This window comes from Macrotis lagotis, chromosome X, assembly GCF_037893015.1.
Source record: "Macrotis lagotis isolate mMagLag1 chromosome X, bilby.v1.9.chrom.fasta, whole genome shotgun sequence".
NCBI lineage: Eukaryota > Metazoa > Chordata > Mammalia > Peramelemorphia > Peramelidae > Macrotis > Macrotis lagotis.
Window position 1 is genome coordinate 471,182,682 of NC_133666.1, and position 15,296 is coordinate 471,197,977.

The following is a 15,296-nucleotide window of genomic DNA, read 5'->3' on the forward strand; positions in this document are numbered from 1 at the left end:
AAATGATTTTCTCTAACTCACAATTAATTGGAGAAAAGCAAATCAGAACAATTCTAGGTTACTACCTTATATTTATTGGATAGACTAACAGGCAAAAAAGAAAAAATGACAAATGTTGGAGGGGACATGGGGAAAATGAGACATTAATGTACTGTTAAAGGAGTTGTGAAATGATTCAACAATTCTGTAAAGCAATTTGGAATTATGCTCAAAGGGCTATAAAACCATGACTACCCTTTGACCTAGAAGGAAAAAGATCTATATGTGTAAGATAGTTATAGCAGTTCTTTTCTAATGATGAGAAACTGGAAATTAAAGGTATGTCCATCAGTTGGGAAATAGTTGAACAAATTGTAGTATGTGATTCTGATGGAATGTTATTCTGCTATAAAGAATGATGAACAGAATTAATCTCACTAAAACCTGGAAAGACTTACATGACCAGATGCAATGGGAAATATATTATATACAAAGCAACAGCAATACTGTAGGAAGATCAGTTGTGAATGACTTAACCTTTTCTCGGTAATGCTGTGACCCAAAACAACTCTGAAGGACTTATGATAAAGAATACTTACTATCCCCAAAGACAGGGCTGATGGTGTCTAAATACAGATTGAAGCATGCTTTTTTTAAAACTTTATTTTTCTTGGGGTTTTTTGGGGGGGGGGGATTGGGATTATATTTACTTTTACAACATGACTATTATGGAAATGTTTTTCATTTCTAACCTATATTAAATAACTTGCTTTCTCAAGGAGGAGGAATTAAGGTGGGAAGTAGAGAATTTAGAACTCAAAGTTTTTAAAATGAATGTTAAAAGTTGTTTTTACATGTAACTAGAAAAAATAAAATTCAAAATAAGAAAGCATGTAAACTTCTTGAAGGTAGAAACTGTTTTTGTTTTTCATTGTATTCTCAGTATATAACCACTTGCCTGACACAGGACAAGTGGCTGACACCTCTCCTTTCTTTGCAGAAGTGGGGAACAATGGATATGGAATGGTGCATAAGACATCAGACTTTTCTGATGTGATGGTTAGATCTGCTGAATTTTTTCTTCTTTATTAGAAGGAATGCCTAAATAGGAAAGTGATATAGTTGGAAATGCAATATAAAAACAAAAGCTATTAAAAAATTTATTTAAGAGGAAAAATATATCCTTTTGTTAGGAATCTAGGAACCAGAAAAAGGAACACAGAAACAAGGTAGAAGTATCCAATTCCTATACCCAAAGGGCAATAAAATTGTGTACACTCTTTGATTCAGTAATGCCATGACTAGGTCTGTATCCCAAAGAGATCACAAAAAAGGGGTAAAAACCCCACATGTACAGAAATATTTATAGCAACTTTTTTTAGCATGGCAAAGAATTAGCAATTGAGGGGATAAACATCAATAAAGGAATGGCTGAAAAAATTGAAGTATATGAATGTGATGGATCACTATTATTCTATAAGAAATTATGAGACAGGACTTCAAAATCGCCTTGAAAGATTTGCATGAACCAATGCTGAGTGAAGTAAGTGAACAGAGCAAGAAGAAAATTATACATGCTAACAAAAACACTGGGTAATGATCAACTATGATAGACTTTTTTGTTTCAGCAGTACAATAATCAAAGACAATTCTAAAAGACTTGTGATGGAAAATACTATCCATATCTAGAGAAGAAACTATGGAGCTTAAATAAATGCAGACCAAAACTTACTATCTTCAATATTTAAATGTATTAATATGCATTTTTTCTCTAATGTTTTTCCCGCATTTCAATTTAATTCTTCTTTCACAACAGCATTAATATGGATTTATGCTTATCATGGTTATACATGTATAGCCTATATTAGATTGTTTTCTGTCAGGGGAAGGGAGAAGTAAAGGGAAGGAGGGAGAAAAATGTGAAACTCAAAACCTCACCAAAAAAATAACTTGAAAACTACTATTGTACATAGTTGGAAAAATTATTAAATAAATTAAATGCTAAAAAAAATAGTGCCTAATGCCTACATCTGTCAAGAAAAATGAGGTCCTGTGAACTCATCCAACCTTTCTGGAAAGAAATTTGGAACTATGCCTGAAGGGCAACAAAAATGTGCATACCCTTTGGTCCAGCAATACCACTACTAGGTCTATACCCTGAAGAGATGATGATAAAGGGTAAAAACATCACTTGTACAAAAATATTCATAGAAGTCCTGTTTGTAGTGGCAAAGGTTTGGAAGTCAAGTAAATGCCCTTCAGTTGGGGAATGGCTTAGCAAACTGTGGTATATGTATGTCATGGAACACTATTGTTCTATTAGAAACCAGGAGGGATAGGAATTCAGTGAAGCCTGGAGGGATTTGCATGAGCTGATGCTGAGCGAGATGAGCAGTACCAGAAAAACACTGTACATCCTAACAGCAACATGGGGATGATGATCAACCTTCAGGGACTTGCTCATTCCATCACAAAGGCTATCTTCAATGGACAATAACATCTGTATCCATATAAACAACTGTAGAGTTTGAACAAAGACCAAGGACTATTACCTTTAATTTAGGGAAAAAAAAAAGTGATAACTTATTGTCTGATCTTGCTATTTCTTATACCTTATGTTTCTTCCTTTAAGGATATGATTTCTCTCTCATCACATTCAATTTTATCAATTGCCTTCTATGGGGGTGGGGGGGAAGTAAGATTAGGGGAAAAATTGTAAAACTGAAAATAAATAAAATCTTTTTTAAAATATGAGCTTTAGGGGCAGCTAGGTGGTGTAGTGGATAAAGCACCGGACCTGGAGACAGGAGTACCTGGGTTCAAATCCGGTCTCAGACACCTAATAATTACCTAGCTGTGTGGCCTTGGGCAAGCCACTTAACCCCATTTGCCTTACAAAAAAAATCTAAAAAAAAAAACACCTAAAAAAAAATATGAGCTGTAGACTAAAAATAATGTAATAAAAAGATGAGAATTCAAATTGCTTGCCCAGGTGAACTATATAGCTTAAAAAACTGGCAAATATGATTAATGAGTCATGTCAGTGATTGTTGAAATATAGTTTTAAAGGGGTAGCTAGGTGGCACAGTGGATGGAATCAGGCATACCTGAGTTCAAATCTGGCCTCAGACACTTAATAATTACCTAGCTGTGTGGCCTTGGGAAAGCCACTTAACCCCATTGCCTTGCAAAAACATACATACATATATATATATATATATATATGTATATATATATATATATAGTTTTAAAAAAATTAGTTAATCAATTAACATCTAGTATATAAGAGGATTCTAAAAGCCAAACAAAGGAATTTATATTTAATTAAGGAGATAAAAACAAAGCTTACAAACTAAAATTCATTGAGCAGGAAAGTAGCACAGTTAGAACTGAAAATTTAGAAAATTCAGTTCCATAATTGTGTAGACAGTGGCCTGGAGTGAAAAGAGAATTGGAAGTATCTTCAACAGTAACTGGGAAATTTGAAAAAGTTTCAGGTGAGAGAGTAGGAGATGGCATGGAACAAATTTTGAACATATTGAGTATAAGACGTCTATTGGACATCAAATTCAATGTCCAAGAGGCAGCAGATGATGTGAGACTGAAAGTCAAGAGAATAATTAGGAATAAATAAATGGATCTGAGAACCTAGTACATAAAGCCTATAACTGATTTGATGTGGGGAGAGAAAAGATGATGTCCTAAGACAAAACCTGGAGGGAAACCCACAGTTAGTGGGTATGACCTGTAGGTAATACGATCCAATAAGGGAGAATAAGGAGTCACTACAAAGTATGAATTAGACAAAGAGAAAGCAATGTTGCAAAAACCTAGAGAAGAAAGAATATTCAGGCGAAAAGAGTGATTGACAATGTTAAAGTCTAATGTGGTTAAAATGAATGAAGAGTGAGAAAAAACTTGTGGGTATGACAATTAGAAATCATTGGCAACTTTAGAGAGAGCAGTTTCCATTAAATGATGAGGCTAAAGGCAGACTGCAGAGGGCTTTAAAAGTTCAAGAGATAAGGAAGTGATGACATCAACTGAACTTGAAAAGCAGGAGAGATAAAGGACTATAGCTAGAAGGAATAGCTTGATCAAGAGGGGATTTTTTAAGGCTATGAAAGATTTAGACATAACTCAGGCAGCAGGAAACAACCAGTATATGGGGAAAGTCTGAAGATTAACGAGTGAAGATTTCAAATAAAGCAATCTGTTTGAGAAGACAATTTGAAATGGGATCATAAGTGCAGGCAGATAGGGGTTTGCCTTGATAAAGACAAGGATCCCCTACGTGGGAAAAAGTATGAAAGAGGAGATAGTAAGGGAATACACCTGAATGAAGTAAAATGAGGAGAGAAGAAAAAAGAGTTCTTTGACAAATGGTTTCAGTTTTTTCATTTAAGTGTAAGGTAAGGTCCTCAGCTGAGAGGGTGGATGAAGCAATATTGTAGACTTGGTGAAATAAAAAATTTAGTCTGTAAACCAAAGACCAGTGAACTTGATTTTGATTAATAGCAAAATTTTAGATCCTTTAATGATAAAAGGCGTTTTCTAAATGCCTTTTATATGATTACCTATAAAAGAAAGCAGTGATCCCAAAAGAGCAACATAGCATCATCAAGAAAAGGCTGTGCCCAAACTAATTTCACTTCCATTTTAAACAAAATTTCACAACTGGTAGATCTGAGTAATACTGAATACAGTTTATTTAGATTTAAGTAAAGCATTTGATAAAGTCCTTCATATTATTCTTATGTAATAGAGATGTATAAGTGTAAAAGATGGCCCCTAAAATTGGTTGAGTGGTCAAAAATAAATCATAATTAATGGTTTGCTGTTATAGTTAAGACTTTTAATAAAGACTTGGATAAGTAATTGGTTGTTTACACGACATAAAGCTGTAAGGGATAGTCAATACAATGGATGACAGCAATCAAAAACCAGGATGGAATACTGGGTTGTATCTAGTAAGATGAAATTTAATAGGGATGAAAGTAAAGTAAAAGATAGCAAAGGCATGGCTAGAGAGCAATTTGTCTGAAAAATATCTAGAGCTATTGGTGAACTACAAAATTAGCATGAGTCAGCAATGTTAGATGGTTGTCAAGAAAGATGACTTAATCTTTAACTGCAATTAGAGAGGCTTAGCATCCAAGTGATAGTTCTGCTATGCTATGATATGCATATCTTGATTCTAATAAGTTAGAGAGAAACTGGAAGAAAACAAGTTCACATCATGTAAAGTTCAACTGAAGAAAACTTCAGAAGAACATGATCGCTGTCTTGAAGTATTTGAAGGATCATCATGCTTGGTTGAAAGGTAGAATGGAACAATGGTAGAAGTTGCCAAGGGGTAAATTTAAGTTTGATAGAAGGAAAAAAAAACAAACTTCCTTACAATTAGAGTTATCCTGAAATGAAATGAACAGTCCTCACACAGGAAATCAATTGAGAAATTCTTGTATAGGTACTGGTTGAACTGTGGCCTCTGTGGGCCCTTCTAAATTTAATATTCTGTGTGATTTTATCTCTCCATGACTGAATTTCTTCATATGTAAAAGAGGGATGATAATAATATTTAGATAATCTATCTCAAGAGTGTTTCAATTTTACAGCACGATGTAAATTTGAGTTATTATTCTTATTAATTATAGGTAAGGGATCAGTTTTTAGCCTGTTAATAATTCACATAAATAGACAAAATATATACAAAACAATATACTTAATATGTAAAATGATAACATTTATCCTTCTGGTGATTCATTAAGACCTATTGATATAGTCATATAAAAAATAAGATAATCAAGGAGGATAGTGTAGCACCTTAGCTATGATACATAAGAGTTTACCTTTTGGAGGTCGAGCACAGAATCTTCGATAGACAGCAATCACATCTGTCAAGAGAGAACTTCTACTGGGAGTAACCTGAGTTGTAGCATATCGATAGAGCTGAAAAATGAAGTATAATAATCACTAACTCATGAAGATGATGCCAGATACATTTTATCTAATATTGCCAATCAAGATAAAGAAAGCAAACAGAGATAAGAACACTGATGTTCTAGCATCATCATGCTAATCAAATGAGATACAACAGGGAAGAGTGGCTATGCATTGGAGCTGGAGGTAAGAAAATCCAAGTTTAAATTTGGCCTCAAATGCTCACTGGCTGTACCACCTGGAACATTTACCCTTTTTCTGGACCATAATGTCCTCATCTCTAACATGAAGGGATAAGGTTTAGTGTCCTCCAAAATCTCTTCCAGTCATATGATCTTTCTTCCTCTAGAAGAGAATGATTAACAGAACAGTCAAAGTGTAATGCTTTAGAATGAAAGGGTCACTCTACTAGGGCTTTGATAACAAGGGCAGAATTCCCAGATCTTTCATTTTACTGGGTACCTAGCAATTTTAGCAAGTCACTCTACTTCTATTCTCTTATTCATAAAACAGAAATAGTGCCTGCCCTCAAAGTAAATCTGTGAGCATCAAATAGCATACTGCACATGCAAAACGTCTTGTAAACTGTTACACAAACTTAAGATGTTATTAGACACAGCTTGCACAGTAGATAACATGTTGGACTTGGATTCAGTAAAACCTGGGTTCAAATACTGCCTCATAAACTGACTAGCTTGGGCAAATCACCTCCTTCACCTCAATTTTCTTATCAGTAAAGTAAGTACTGATAATACCATCTACAAGGGTTACTGTGAGGATAAAATGGGATGATATGTATAAAAGTATTTTGGAAACCTTAAAGAGCTATAAGAATGTTAGCTATTATTGTTGTTCAAAATTATTAAAACAAAGTAAACTTGCTTTGTAACCAATTAATTTTAATTTATTTCAAAGAATAAGCAGACTAACAATTTTTTATTCACTCCTGCTTAGCCTTATTTTTGGATTCTTTGTCTATTATTTTTCCTTTTAAATGGTCTTAGGTATGTATTTCATTCTTTTGGCTCCACTTTTTTTCATTTTTCATTACTCTATATAGATTTCTAGATTTCTTTATATTCTTCATATTTATTAGGTTTAATTGCATTTCAGCTTCCATTACATTAATATACAATTAAATATTTATCTTCTATTAAACACTTTGGTTATTCTTAGTCAGGATTTTTTTTTTGCAATTACATATAATACTGATTTGAAAATCTTTCAACAGATAAAATGTATTTTTTAAAATCTTTTTTCAAAAAAGATTGCAAAATTTGTAATGTGTAATATGTAAAATGATAACATTTATCCTTCTGGTGATCCGTTAAGACCTATTGATATAGTCATATAAAAAATAAGATAATCAAGGAGGATAGTGTAACAACTTAATGTTCAATAAAAGATGAGTTTTTAAAATGGTACATTAATGTAATGGCATACTGTCAAAAGTTATTTCTTACTTTTATATCTTTTTTCAATACTGTCAAATTGTTCTCCACAAGAATTCTAAAAGTTTGCAATTCAATCATCAATGGATGAGCATATATAATTTTTAAGTTTATTTTATAAGCATTTTATCCTTCCTTTCCACTGTTCTTCTCAATTGATTATTAAAAAAAAAAAAGAAAGTCCTCATAACAAGCATGCATAAGGAGAACTACTGATCAGGTTCAATAATTTCTATCTTGTTTTGCATTTTAAATCATGACCTTTTTGGCATGAAAAGGATTCAGTTATCATTGCATAGAACAGAGTTGTATTGTCTTAAAAGTTGTTTTTCTTTTCAATATGTTATTAGTGTATAAATTGTTCTATGATCTATAAATTGTTCTAGTTCTACTCACTTCACTCTGTACTGCTCTTCCCAGTTTTCTCTGAAACTATAAATTTAATCATAATTTATTTCTCAATATCCTAATATGAATTGATTTATGGACCTAAAGATAAATATGAATCATCTTCTAGAAATAAAGATTAGTTCACAATGCACACAGAATATAGTATTACTATTGCTTATTTTTCTATTATCACTATGTATTAGTGTCTTTCATAATACAATAATTTTTTCACTACTTGATTAACTACTTTGAAAAGACACATTCTGCGACACCAAGTGCTAACTCATTTACAAGGTCTAAAATGTAAATATATATATATACAGTAACCTTACTATGAAGCAATTCCATCTACAAATACACCAGTAGATTCAATGCAGAGTTATGATCTGGAAGGAATAACAATAATATACTAGTTACATTTACTATTGGCTATATTGTAACTATGATAATAATATGGAATTTTAAAAAACTATTATAGCATGTCTCATTAGCTTCACTTCTTGTAATACAAAACCTAAATTACTGAGTAGTATATAACTAAAAAATTGAATCCTATTTTAAATGCACTAGTGGAGGAATTCACTATTTAAGCATTTCACTAAGTGTAAGGCGGGTAATGACAATAAAAAAAGTATTAAGTATATATCTTAATTCAGTAGGAATCCTAAGGTCAATCATTTTGTAAAATGAAAAATCTACCTCAATTTAATCTTTTTTTAAAAAATCTAGATCTATGTATAGTTAGGCTTCTCCCATAGCATGTTTACATCTCTATTAATATCCTTAATAATTTTTAATCCCTTCTTTAGTCTCACACAGAAAAAAAAATCCTAAAAGGTATATATGACCACATAAAGTTTAATTTCCAAAAACCACAAAATTCTTTCCCCATTTGAAACTAAACGCTGAATGGAACCACAAAATTGCCTGAGCTCTTCCCAACTGTCCTAGGAAACAACCTTAAATCAAGCCTTTAAACAGATTCTGAAGGAACAGAATCTGCAAAACAATTTTCCAGCTATATCTTAGAAGGACTCCTGGAAAGGTCTATCTCACTTGGGTGAAAGAGGAGCACTGACCAGTGCAGGGAGGCTGAGGACAAGTCAATGGGAGGCTCTTAGCCACAACATAGATCAACCACAGAGGTCCCTAGACACACACACACACACACACTCTCTCTCTCTCTCTCTCTCTCTCTCTCTCGCCTGCCCCAAGCACAACTAGGTCAGGTCAGGTCAGGTCAGGCCAGCCCAGCCCAGTGACCAAGTCATAAGAATCCAGCACAGAAGGCTAGCGACCAGGTCCCTGGTCCCAGCACAGGAAGTTTGGCTTAGTAGCTTCTGTGCCCCAGGAGCAGAGCTCAACTTTTAAAAATAAGCAAAAAACTAAAAGCAGATCTAACCATAGAAAGCTACTATGGCAATGAGGAAAATCAAAACACAAACTCTGAAGAACATATTAACAAAATGCTTACATGTGAAGCTTCAAAGGGGAACATGAATTGGTTTCAAGTCCAAAAAGTCCTCTTAGAAGAGCTCAAAAAGAATTTTAAAAATCAAGAAAGTAGAAGTATAATTGGGGGGGAAGAACATCTTTCAATCTTAGAATCAGAGGACAAATTAATCATTGAAAGAATCCACAGATCACCTCCTAAGAGAACCCAAAATGAAAACTCCAAGGAATATTATTGCCAAATTTCAGAATTATCAAGTCAAGAAGAAAATACCACAGGCAACCAGAAGGAACTGATACACTGACACCTCTAATTTTATTTTTTTTAGGTTTTTGCAAGGCAAACAGGGTTAAGTGGCTTGGCCAAGGCCACACAGCTAGGTAATTATTAAGTGTCTGAGACCGGATTTGAACCCAGGTACTCCTGACTCCAGGGCCGGTGCTTTAACCACTATGCCACTTAGCCGCCCCTTGACACCTCTAATTTTAAGGCTATTCCTTTGAATTCAAGAAAATTTGGTCTTAAGAGTCACACATTCACAGTGAATCAGAATGTAGTTTCTCCAACTTTTTTTTTACAACCAATTATTTTAAAAATTCAAGTATTCTCTAAACATGAATTATTTCTGAATTTCTAAAAGTTATTTCTAGCAATCAATAATACTAACACAAACATTTTTTAAAATATTTTTCTAATTCCGACAGACTATGAAGTAAATATAAAAATTTATGCCTTTGTAATCTTCCATTTGATTTCTTAAAGAGAGTCACTTAGTAGTTACCTTGGGGTGTGGGGAAAAAAATTGAATTGTTTAAATAGAAATATTAACACGAAGCAGCAGAAAGAATATTAATTGGAGTCAATTATTCAAATCCTGGCTCAAAAATATACAAGCTGAGTGATTCGGCAACTTGAAGTTCAGTTTCTGCTTCTGTAAAATAAAGGTTTTAATAACTATACTTTCTCAGAGGAATTTGGCAAACTCAAGCTATTATAATATATTATGGTCACAGCAACTATAATGATCAAATGAAATGTAGTATTAGCAATTCGTAATTTTGCTGAAAGGTAGGCCAATTTGCCAAGACTGCTTGAAGCTTTGGTGATACCATAAAAGTACAATTAGTTTAGGTAAGCATATAATTTATTGGTGTTGATTTTGCTTCATTGGTAACTTTTTGATCAACAAAAACACTATGTAATACATTTTATAAGGACAACCAAAATAGTTAAGAGAAAAAGATTTCCATGTCAGCAAACTAAAAAATTAGTATTCCAGTTTAGAAAGATGTAAGTTGCAATAAAGATTTATAAGACAGAAAAGACATGAGTGGAGAATGAGACTTTATTCAATAAAGTCTAAGTTACCAGAACTAGAAGCCAAATTTTTTTTTTTTTAGATTTTTTGCAAGGCAATGAGGTTAAGTGGCTTGCCCAAGGCCACATACACAACTAGGTAATTATTAAGTATCTGAGACTGGATTTGAACCCAGGTACTCCTGACTCCAGGACCGGTGCTCTATCCACTGCACCACCTAGCCAACCCCTAAGCCAAACATTTTTAATGTTTAAGTCATGTCTTTCCAACATGTTTTGTGACCTGCTTAAAAATATGGACCACATCATAATTATTTTTATAATCTCCACAGAGCTCCTACAGGGCTCTACAGATAAGATATATTTTATGCATATTTATGCATTATATAATGTGGGTAAATTCATATAACTCATTATCCTTTATTCATGCTAGACAAATTGAAAATATAAAAAAAAAGATTCAAGAGGGTTTAGATACATTAATGGATATTCTATCCATAACACATTACTTTGAAAAAAGAGGGGCATTAAGGAATATAACTAATTTTTTAAAGTGCTGTTGTGAAAGTTAACCATAACTCCCACATAACATTCCTTGATGTACTACTGCCAAAGACAGGCTATCAGGTAGGTGAAACTTTTGGGATGATCCAATATGACATTTATGCTTTACATTTTATATACTGATTTTAGCCTATGAATATCACAGAGTTATTTAAAGATATTCACTGAGTCAGTCACACAGTGCCCCAAACCTTGAAGTTGACTTAAGGCAAGTTCTCTTGCCTTAAATTCCCTATATACAAATCTGTCAGTAAATCCTGTTTACTTTCTCTGTTACTCAAATTCATCCCTTCCTTTTCATTCCCACTGCCACAGTTCAGGACTCTGCTTGATTTGCCTTCAGTGTCCTATTACTTCTAAAACTACACATTTGCCTCCATTTTAATTTTTCCCCAAATGCAATGGTGTTCATATCACTCCCTAGTTCAAAAACTTTCAATGGATTCCCACTAAATAAAAGATAATAGATACATGTCTTTAAATATAACTATAATCTGGATCAATCAACTTCCCAACCTTATCTCCCACTATTCCCTGATAGAAATCTTCCCATCAAAACATGCTGGGCTCATTACTTTCTCTCAAACATCACATTCACAATCTATTCTTATGGTTCGTGCTACAGGACAACACTCTCTTTGGCTCATTTTTCTTCAGGTTTTTTTTGCAAGGCAAATGGGGTTATGTGGCTTACCCAAGGCCACACAGCTAGGTAATTAAGTGTCTGAGGCTGGAAGTGAACTCAGGTACTCCTGACTCTAGGACCAGTGCTCTATCCACTGCGCCACCTAGCCACCCCAGGACAACACTTTCCTGTTTGTCCTTTCCCTCTGTTCAAATTCCAATCACCCAGATGAACTCTTCCAACCACTCTAGCCTCCGATGATTTTTTCTTCAGAGTGTTTCAATTACCTTCTGTTTGTATGACTCAAGTGACAATTGTCAAATACTTCCTTGCATTATTATCAAACATTTTTAATGTTTAAGTCATGTCTTTCCAAAATGGTTAGTGACCTGCTTGGACCATATCATAATTATTTTTATAATCTCCACAGAGCTCCTACAGGACTCTACAGATAAGATATATTTTATGCATTAAGATCAACTGGAATTCAAAAAGGAACTAATCTATGCAAATACTTTGATTCAGTGATACCACTAGTTAGTACACATCTGAAGAAGTCAAATCCAGAGAAGAAAGGACTCATGAACAAAAAATATTGTAGCAGTTCTTTTTTGTTGTAGTAAAAAAAGAGAAAATAAAGTGGATGCTAACAGTATGGGAATGACTGAACAAACTGTGGTATAATGAATGTAATGGGATATTATTGATGCATAAAAAATAAATAATAAAATTAAGAAGAACTTAGGAACTTAAATGAATGGGAACTGATTGAGGCCAATTTATAAGAATGCAAATGGAAGACAATTTTATAGATCTGAGAACTCTACTAAATTCCTCATGACTTCAAAAGAGAAGTGAAAAGTGCAAAAAAAGGCAAAATGAAACATATTCTTTGACATCGCCAATGTGTTCATTTGTTTTATTTAACAATATTTATTCATTGTAAGGGAAGGTCAGCAAAAGGGAAGCAAGGTGGCCCAGTAGATAGAAAGTTGGTCCTAGAATCAAGAAGACTCAGCCCTTAAATTCAAATCTGGCCTCAGACACTTACTTGCCATATGAACCTGGGAAAGTCACTTAAGCTTATTTGCCTCAGTTTCCGGAATTATATGATGAATTAAGAGAAAAATTTGGCACCCTAATATCTTTGTCAAGAAAATCCCAAAAAGGGTAACAAAATATCAGACACTACTAAATAACAACAGTGGATGTGCAATTTTTAAATAATGAGAATTAAAAAGTTTAAAAAGGCGAGTTTGATGCTATCTTATTAAATTTTCTATAGCCTTTAAAAAAACTCAAGTTTCACATATAATCCTCTTTTTTTAATCTTTCTCTGTTGAAATAGCTCACAAAATTCACAAATAAAATCTTTTTTTTAAAAGGATCAACTAGAATACTCCAGGAAAAAAAAATCAAATTAAAGATTTAGTAGTTATTTATAGAGAAATCATTTATAGGATGCTTTCTCTCCCTATTATTTATCTAACCAAGACCTGAATGTTTGCAATTATTTTTATCTTCAAAATAACACAAGCTAACTTGGGAGCATCAGAAAAGGACTCATATAGGAGATAGTACTTGAATTCTGGAGATGTTAAATAAATTACTGATTCTAAGAGGTGAGGGTGAAGAGGCAGTGCATGGAAGACAAGTCAAAATAAAGGCATAACATGGGGGGCAGCTAGATGGCACAGTGGATAGAGCACCAACCCTAGAGTCAGGAGTAAATGAGTTCGAATCTGGTCTCAGACACTTAATAATTACCTAGCTGTGTGGCCTTGGGCAAGCCACTTAACCCCATTGCCTTGCAAAAACTTAAAAAAAAAAAAGACTTCAAAAATATCATTTTGGCAGTTAGTACTTTACCAGAAGGCTCTAGAGCTAGAATGTCAAGGTAACTCTTCATGATTCAGATTCAGGACACCAAGAAAGAAGAGAATTTTTGTGAAGACTAAGCAGACTTCAATGACACTACAGATTCTTAATGGAGAGACCTAATTTCAATATTCAAGAGAATGACAATTACAGCAGGAAAAGATGGAGGGCAAATCCACAAAAAATGGCTTGAAATAAGGGGGATATAAGTAGAAGAGGAGATAAAAGCTGAATTTAGTTAAAGGATGAAGTGGAGACTAGGATAAATAAGGCTTTACATTAGTTTGACTAACTAAAAGTAATTTCTTACGCCTATCTGACTGATCTGGCCCATTCAACAGAAATGACACAAATATATTAGTCTTAATAAGCATTTTCGTTCTGCCTACATCTGCATGAAATCAATCATTTAAAAAAATACATTTAACTTTATATTTCTTCCTTAAGAATACGATTTCTCTCTCATCACAGTCAATGTGGAAACAATGTAAAGACCGGCAATTTGCCTTCTGTGGGGGTGGGGGAAGGGAAGTAAGATAAAGGGAAAAATTGTAAAACTCAAAATAAATAAAATCTTTTTTTAAAAAAGGTGGCTTACATGTAATTGAGGAAAAAATTATATATATTTTTTAAAAAAAAGAACTTAGCTCTTTAAGGACAAAAAAAATACATTTATGTGAAAAATCTCTTCTTCATGAATTCGGGGATCTCTTTTTTTATAGGAAGACCTGATCCTTACTATAAGGTTATATCCTCCACCATCTTAGCTGACTGAAGTCAAAGTTGTCAAATAAGTTCATGGGCTGAACAATTCGGCCCTGCTCTGGTGGCCGAGGGTTAGCAGGCCCCAGCAGTTAAGTGACTGGCTCAAGGTCATGCGGCAGGCAGAGCAGGGGTTCAGGTTCACGGTGTGTGACTGCAGAGCCACTGGCCGGAGCCAAGCCCATGAGTGACAGGAGGCCGCCGGGGGCTCCCTCGGCTCGGCTCGGAGCCCTCCCCGGAAGCTCCAAGGCGGCTTCCCCTCGCCAGCTGCGAGGCGCGGGCCGGGGCGGTGGCGGAGGCGGCCGGGGAGGCGGCCGGGGCCAGGCTGGGGGGCTCGGCTCGAGGCGGGGAGGAAGCGGCGGGTGACCTTGACGCCGCCTCGGTCTCGGACGGGGCCCGGGGGTCCCGGAGGGCCGAGCGAGGAGGAGGCAAAGGCCGGGGCCGGCGCCAGCAGAAGGGGGCAGGGCCCCGCGGGACTCACCGTGCGCAGGCAGATCCCCGTGCGGCGGCCCCCGCCACCGCCGCCTCCGGCAAGGAGGAGCAGAGGGGGCGGCTGCTGCCGCGGGAGCAGAGGGAAGCCGCGGGGCCAGCGGCAGCCCCGGCCAGAGAGCAGCAGGTAGCGGTGCGCCATGACCGCCGCCGGGACCGGGCCGGCGCAGGCGCCCTGGGGCGCCGGGACCCCGCGCCGAGCTCCCCGTCGGGAGTCGGCCGCACTTCACGGCCTCCGTCCTCCTCCCAAGTCTCGCGCGCGCATCACACCCACCTCCCCGGGATCGACCCCGCCCCCTCTGCTCTGGCGTCATCACGCGGAGCGCCACGGGCCACACCCACCTCCCCGGGCTCGACTCCGCCCCCTCTGCGCTGGCGTCATCACGCGGAGCGCCACGGGCCACACCCACCTCCCCAGGCTCGACCCCGCCCCCTCTGCGCTGGC

At 35.9% G+C, this 15,296-nt stretch overlaps 1 protein-coding gene across 2 annotated transcripts in view; it reads right to left on the minus strand.

Annotated features, from left to right (window-relative positions):
• Nucleotides 1-15,094, minus strand: part of AFG3L2 (AFG3 like matrix AAA peptidase subunit 2) — a 61,357-nt gene extending 46,263 nt beyond the window's left edge. Inside the window, exons 1-2 of one of the 2 annotated variants that reach the window (XM_074202622.1) lie at nucleotides 14,844-15,094; nucleotides 5,832-5,931 (exon numbers count right to left, since the gene is read on the minus strand). In XM_074202622.1, the coding sequence (XP_074058723.1) occupies nucleotides 5,832-5,931; nucleotides 14,844-14,993 (250 nt within the window). In that variant the 5' untranslated portion in view covers nucleotides 14,994-15,094. Of the gene's footprint in view, nucleotides 1-5,831; nucleotides 5,932-6,173; nucleotides 6,216-14,843 lie in introns of those variants that run through there. The other variant, XM_074202623.1, reaches the window with a different exon arrangement.
• Nucleotides 15,095-15,296: the final 202 nt, after the last annotated feature.